Source organism: Montipora capricornis, chromosome 9, assembly GCF_036669925.1.
Source record: "Montipora capricornis isolate CH-2021 chromosome 9, ASM3666992v2, whole genome shotgun sequence".
NCBI lineage: Eukaryota > Metazoa > Cnidaria > Anthozoa > Scleractinia > Acroporidae > Montipora > Montipora capricornis.
In genome coordinates, this window is record NC_090891.1 from 41,850,345 (window position 1) to 41,857,925 (window position 7,581).

At 40.9% G+C, this 7,581-nt stretch overlaps 1 protein-coding gene across 2 annotated transcripts in view; it reads right to left on the reverse strand.

The window, feature by feature from the left end:
* Positions 1–1,325: 1,325 nt before the first annotated feature.
* Positions 1,326–7,581, reverse strand: part of LOC138015065 (WASH complex subunit 4-like) — a 38,506-nt gene continuing 32,250 nt past the window's right edge. The window contains exons 31-36 of one of the 2 annotated variants that reach the window (XR_011125478.1): positions 6,416–6,512; positions 5,279–5,373; positions 3,928–4,026; positions 3,037–3,145; positions 1,742–2,272; positions 1,326–1,501 (exon numbers count right to left, since the gene is read on the reverse strand). Coding sequence is in view for 1 of the 2 variants with exons in the window: in XM_068861974.1 (XP_068718075.1) it covers positions 2,211–2,272; positions 3,037–3,145; positions 3,928–4,026; positions 5,279–5,373; positions 6,416–6,512 (462 nt within the window). In the remaining variant the exon portion in view is untranslated. Of the gene's footprint in view, positions 2,273–3,036; positions 3,146–3,927; positions 4,027–5,278; positions 5,374–6,415; positions 6,513–7,581 lie in introns of both variants that reach the window. The other variant, XM_068861974.1, reaches the window with a different exon arrangement.

Below are 7,581 nucleotides of genomic sequence, written 5' to 3' on the forward strand. Positions count from 1 at the left end.
GACGAAGTGGGGCAAACATTTTTTCTGTTTTTGTTAAATTCGTCTAGTATAAAGACGAGCACAGGACGCATAATGCTGAGGAAACATTCCGGGAAACACTGTTTCCTCAACAATATTTTCTCGTTGCGGGCGCCTAACGGAAAACCAACTCGTTTAAAACTCACCGCTTTACGTCAGTTTTGAACAAGTTTCAATGGCTAACGTCTTGTCTGCCGGATTCCTGTTAGTGAGAATCGTCATTTGTCGCACGCTGAATATTCGCTTTCTTCCGAGAAACAACACAGGCACTTTCACCGAAAGTGAAGTCAAGCGAATTTTGATCAAAATGAACATCGTCCTGAGTGGGGGAACGGACCATTATTTTTTGGAGGGAGGAGGAGGAGAGGGTTTGGGCAATTTCCAAAAAAAGATTATTGCACAGCAAAAACTGCTGAAAAAAAAATTGAGCAAGAGGAGCCATGGGGGAAAAAATTAAGCAAGTGCTTTATGCTATCCGGTCCGTTTCTCGAAAGTCGAAATTTCGGGAGTCATAATTCCTTCTGTATTTTAAGAAGGGAGAGATTTCAAGTCAGCAAACTTCACTGTCATGTTGCTTTTAATTATCTTGAAAATATGTTTTAAAGACCAGCGGCTGGTTCCTGAAAGGTGTAATAACTCTATTCCAGGGATAAATATGCCTCATTCCAGCACATTTATCCCTGGAATAGAGTTGTTACACCGTTCAGGAACCGGCCCCAGCTTAAGAAAATGTCCTAAATAGTGGGTAAATAGCTTTTTGGGCCCGAAAAGTTATCGGGACACTCGAGAAACAGTCTCCTGGTCATGTGCTTGCCATTGCAAAAAATTCTTGCCCGAGCTATTGCCCCACCAAAAAGGATCATGAACAACCTAAAGGTGAGAAAAAAGATTTCATGCTCGTTTTTCATGCTCTGAAAAAAGATTTGATGATTTCAAATTTCAGTCTTGGCTATAAATGCATCTAAAACTTCCAATAGTCAAATTATTATATCGGCACTTAAAGAAACAAGTTACAACCTGGCCCCCACGTTAGACCAAATTTTAAATGCATAGACTTTGAAGCTAAACCAAACACACGCAACGGTTGAGTGTCACCTGGACAGGTAAATCTAAACAGGTAAATTCCCCGCCGTTTATTAACATCTTAAAGATTTCCAGTTATTTTGGTGAGTGACAGATCTGGGTAACTACAGTAAATACCATCCAAAAAAGTGGGAGGGGCTAAAGCCCCGCCCAGCCCCACTCCCTGCGCGGTCCCTGTTAGATCGTTAAATCAGTTCTTGTTGAAAACTTCGAGAAACGGCTCATTTCAAAGACGTTAGGCTTTTAATAGCGTTTATACTTAAGATGCGTTTTCTTCTACTCGAGAAAACGTATATAATAGATGTTGTTTTGGCTTAGTGCAAAACAAATTCATTTATTTGAAACTCACAATTTGACTGAATGAAATTATGACAAAGGGAAACTCGTCTTTTCAAAATATCTACTAGATGTTGGTGTTTTGTATACTATGTACAAAAAAGGCCTTTTTCTTTCGCTTAGAACACGTATAATTCGTCAGGGGTTTCAATAACTTCTGAAATAGCCGTCCATGATAGCCCATTGAAAGCGGCAGTTTGACAAGTTTATGATAGCATTTTTAGTGAAAATTAAGGCAAACTAGCCAGTGGTGTGAGGCAAAGCAGGCGGCGGTATACCGCCGGTAACCGGCTTCTATTGAAACCCCTGCCGTATGTTTCGTATTGTTAAAATACTATGACTCGATTGAGGTACAGTACAGTAAAGGTAAACACGTCTTCTCCGTCTACATCACCACTTGTCAATCCTAAAGGTTGACATCATGGTATCTGTGCCATGTTGGTGAACAAGAACAAGAGATGCCTCCTTTTAGTCGTTCAACAACTCTGGAACACTACACCATTGTTATCTGTGAGTCTTGAGAACCCACAAGAACATTTCGTAGCAGTCACCATCTAACGAAAAGCGCGAAGTATTTTCGGTCAGAGCGCTGTTCATTGTCACGTCACGTATTATCATTAATCTGCCAACCAGAAGTTGATTGGAGGCGACACAAAAGGGTTCTTTTGTTCCAGAGGTTAGGAAATCTTAATGTCACAAGAATATCAGAGAGCGCCGCTATTGAGAATGCAGTCTCGCTCCACTGTTGCAATCGTTCGCCTCAAGCTCCAAGGTCAATTTGTTGTTGCTTCGACTGGTGGCGGAGGGTTACCGGATTCCTCATTCGAAGACCCTCCTAAAATATGAAACACAGCCCTTTGTATACTATCATGACAATAGGCAATCTCCGAGTTCATATCTGCCTCCTCTTCAAAGCGAGTCTAAGTGCGAAGTTTTTTTAAAAATGAAAATTGGTTTTCATTCTAAATATTCTTGCTCTTTGGCCATTTCAACTTAATCAAAACGCGCTTTATCATTATGTTTGTAGCCGCTGTTTGTTTTACGTTTTCGTCCATATGTAAAGTAGACCTAATTACCATCACAAAAACTTCGCACTCAGACTCGCTTTGAAGAGGAGGCAGACATGAACTCGGAAATGGCCTATCGGTGGTTGAACGTTGACGAAAAGTCAACCAAACAACTTTAAAGTCTGCACTTCAAAAATATTTTTTCACTTTGTAATTTTCTTACTTTAGTCATGATGACCATGACGATTGTAAATTAAAGGGAACCTCTACTCCGACTAATGAATGATTCTAAAGCCAACAAAATAATGGTTGCAATCAAACTTTGTTCGCCAATCTTCTTCGAAAAAAAATTATTTCACAATCACTTATTTTCACTTTCAGGTTTCCCGAGCGCCGCCATCTTTAAATTGTGACGTGTTACGGTTGCCGTATGGTTGCCGTATTGTTTTCACATAAAGAGCTGTTGCTGTGAAACAATTGGTAGTTTGACTCTGACGTCACGGCGGCCATAATGGTGTACAGAATAATGCATTAAAATGCCTTTTGGGAATTCGACTCTATTATTATGCAAAACATCTCATGTGCTTCTTACCTTCCGCGTTTTCTTTGCTTTCCTTTTCCTCTTTTTCTTCATCGGCGGTTTTGTCGGCTCGAAAGAAGATCCGCGCACTGTTCAGTGAGAAGTACACTAGCTCAAATTCCTGACGAATAAATTAACGGTTACAAGGATCGCGTCAGAGAACCAATGGAGTAAGCCGAAGTAGGGAGGGGTGAGTGAATCAATCACAATAGACAAGAAAACGCACTATGGAAGTGTTGGTGCCTTGGGCACGTGACTTGTCAATCAACAATGGACGGATACAGAGCTCTGTGATAATTTGTTCAATAAAAAAATCTCTAACGTCGATGTATCCGTAACATGTTGTGAGCAGTTGTCTGTCGTTGCATTTTTTAATACCCAGTGCCTTTCCTAACCCTGGAAATATCTTTTATGGGAACCCGTCTCTGCGTTGCTGTTTGTTGATCGCCATCTTGGATTATTAGTCGTGTTTGAATGAATTCGAGCAAAAATACCATCGCTTCCGCCAATGATACTAGGAAGTTTAAGATCGACGGTAACGAAAACGTCATTTAAAATTGCAAGTTCAGGTTTATTAATCATTTTCGTCATTATGTCGGCTTGTCTAACTTCTAAAAACTAGTGTGTAACTTTCCAGGAATTGAATTAGGAGGTGGGGTATTGAATCTCTGACAGAAAATTCAAATTCACTACCTTTTGTTCACGTTCTCCGTAAAACTGGAGAACTGGTCATTTCACGTCGCCGATTTGCCGAAAAGGTGAAAGAAATGTACTAAAACTAAACTTGCACGTGCAGAGCGTACAAAGCTATTGTTTTTGCTGATTAAATATGCAAAATTTGTGACGTTTTCGTTGCCGTCGCGTCGTAGATCTTAATCTCCCCACTATCTTTAATTGACGTACCTGTTGATATGTGTTGAGGCGCTTTAAAGTAAGGCTCATTGTCTGTTGCAGCTTTTCATCGCGAACAGTTCCACGATTGAGGGATGCTACCACCTCGGCCTGTAAACAAGAAAAAACAAACCACAGGCTAAGTATGTTTTACAGGTTTCTTTTTCGGTTCTTCTCTGAAAAATCCAAGAACAGAGTCGGTCCATTTCAGCAAAGGCAGGTTGATATGGAGGCCAGTGACGTAACCAAACAATATACAGAAACAGGAAAAAGATAGAGACGATATTACACGGTGGTGAGAAGATATGGATTTTATGTTTGACTGGTATTCTGAGTGATATTGGTCTTGCCACGAGAACATAAAATCCAAATCTTTGAGCAAACGTGTAATTTTCTTTTAATTATATAAAATAAAATACATACTTAATTGACCGCTCCCCATAGGGGCTTTTCAGGGACAATGAAACACAACGAAACGACAGAACAGAACAACAACAACTGTTAAGAATCCCAACTGGCTGGAGGCAAACCATTTACAAGTGCAGCTGGGAAGTTGAACCAGGGACTACCAGGATCAAATTCAACGAGTGGTCAGAGCGGGTATTGAACCCGGGATCTCCGGATCTCAAGGCAAGCGCTCTAACCACTGGACCACACTGCCTCCTATATGAAGAATACCGGTAAATACAGAGATTGAAGAGATTGAAAAGCAGGCTTTAAGACAAATACTGGGTATTAACACAAACAAATAAAGGCGGAATCGTGTCTTCGTTGCTTAATATGACCACTCGTGTTACATACGACTATTATGCCACTCGGTTCCCGGATGTGGTGGTCGTATTCATTCTACGAGTGTTTTAGTTCCCGGTAAAACAACCCCCCGTCCATATACTAAATAGAGATAGATCAATAAAAACTATAAGCTTCGCGAGTGATCTCCCACCTATTCAAAAAGCTAACTGCAAACATATTGAAAGTAGTCTGAGATCCTTTTGGAATGAAGGCAAAGAAAGCGTTTTTCAAACTTAAGCCTACTTCGAGGGAAAGAGCTATGATATTACTTCGCTGCTTCTACAAGGAGCAACCGGACAAGATCACAGTAATCAGACCTACTCTTCATAATGAAATTCAGTCTTTCCAAGAATTTCGCGGTTGGACTACTGGCCAAAGCCGACCACCAGAGCTCAAAAATAAGGGGGGAGGGGCAAATCAATGGCTGGTTTTTTATGAAAAGGGTAAGCCGTTGAACCCGAAGGAAAACCTCTCTGAGCAGACTGGAGAACAAACATACTCAGACCACATCCAACGAGTACTCTCACCAATATCGAGACTCCACTTCCCTATGAGGTTTGTTCGTTCTTACCTTTTCCTTGGCATATTTATCCTGTACAGACTGGAACCAGTGAAGCGAGTCAAACTCATGATACTGATCGAGTAGCTTCAAAATATATGCCACACCTAAAAGAAACGGCAAAGGAATCAGTTCCGATTCAATTATGACTAAATATTTTCTATTAACTTCCAGGTGATCTGGTGACGTAATTCGGAGGACTTGGGAGAAAAATTTTAACACCGTATCCCACAACCGCGCGCGGCCTTATTTTCGAATTCACCATGGCAGAGGCAAGGTTAGATCTCGTCGGGTCTACTTGAATGTTCATTCAGTAACAGGAAATGTGGTAGACACGGAATGATCTGTTCAGTTTTGGCGATGGAAATACTGCAGGGAGTTTGGAAACAACAAATAAGGCCGCGCGCGGTTGTGGGATACGGCGTTAAATTTTTTCTTCCCAGATCACCTGGTTAGGAAACTAAATGAACCGAGAAAACTAAATAAAAAATAATGATGATGATAACGGCAGTAGACAGAAGCTTCACATTGTTACGGTTTTGTTCTAACTTTGGAAGACGACCGAATATTGTGTCGTGCCGCAACCGGAGGGATGCTCAGCCGGGGTCTTAAAATAGCTGAGGAGGAAGTGGTACCTTCAAAACGAGTACTGCAAATGGTAAGACTTCCTCGTCTTCTTGGATAGGGAAATGAACCTTAAAATCCTTCATAACAAAACTGATCGAAAAAAGTAGGAAATTAGAACTCCGTTTTTTTAAGTCTTGAAATGGCCATCCGTGGTTATGAATGGGATTCGAATCCGGCATACTGGTGCAAAGCTCTAGCAGGTGACCGATCAAGCCGTAGCTGGAAACTAGCATAATAACTTTCATTTATATTCTGTACTTCATATGTATTGTGGTTTATAGAGCAGTATTAAAAGGCAGACTTGAATGAAGTAACAGAAAGTGCGCATTACAGGAGAGCGGGCACGCGATAAAAAAAAATAAGAGAAAGAGGGGAGGGAAAGATCCGCCACTGACTGCTGCTGTTAAGCCAGTCGATAGGCACACAAGACCCAAGAAGGATCAATGGGTCAATGTAGGGGGGGGGGGGGGATCCCCCACTGCTTCTTGAATCTTATTTTTTATTAACGCACAACCTTCTTACCCATTACAAAGCCATCATCAGTGAAAGCGGCTCCCACTTTATTTTTCTTGTTCAGCTTTTCCTTGCAGCTCAGCATGTATTCCACAAAGTTCAGAGTCTGAAAAGCACGTTGGATGTAAAATTGTTGGATCTCCCCGAACATGGTAAAAAAACCCAGATTCCCTCAAATCGAGGCCCTCTATCCTCCTTCCTTGATCCTTGGCAACGAGCAATAGACCCTGACTGCAGTTTGTCACATGACCATCCAAACTCTCCGTGGTAAAAGAAAAACTACTCAAGGTGGTTTACTTCAGTTTCGCGAAGAAAAAGATCAAGATTTTGAAATGTTGTTTTGTCTCCCCAAAAATCTTGCATAAGCATTGCTTCCAGTTTCACGGGACCATGATAAGTCCCAACAGAAAATAACAACAATGCTTATGCAAAATTTTGGAGGGACAAACGAAGAGTGTTATGGTATTTTCGATATTGGCTGATTAAAGCAACAGGATGTCTCATCTGAAGTGTTATTCGGTGCAATTGGTGTAAAATGTAATTTTACCCAACAAATAAATGCAAATCAGGGCAAAATGCTAACTGTAGTGACCGAGGTCCTAGAGGGGGACTGGAAACTAGACAATAAAGGCCTCTTTTTCGAAAAAATTGGCGTACGACCCCACCTTAAAATTCCAGGATTTCCTTAGCGAGAAAAAATAATTGTGTATAGGGAAATAAATAGCTAAATCTGTTAGACAGGCTTTTCGCAAATGGCGAAAACGTCGATTTTCGTCTATTTTAATAATAACTGAAAAACTGAAAGATCTTTTTAAAAATGATGACGATTTCGTCTTTATGTTGTTTACTAATTCCCAAAATTTTCACCCTGGTCATGCCGCTAGGTTTGGGAAATAGTCCTTCAAAATGTATAGTCTCCAGTCCCCCCTCCATTACATTTTAAACCAATTGCAGTGACTAACACTTCAGAAGAGACGTCCTGTTGCTTTAATTTCACAGATTTCAAAATCTTGATCTTTTTCTTCGGAAAACTGTGGTAAGCCATCTGTGAAATCGCTCCAATAAACAACCTCCCCACGCTCTCGTCCCTACCGTTAAAACCAAGTTCTTATTGAAGCTGTAACCAGGGTCTTTTTCTTGGCGACAAGAGGGGAAAACAGAGCAAGTCTGGGTTA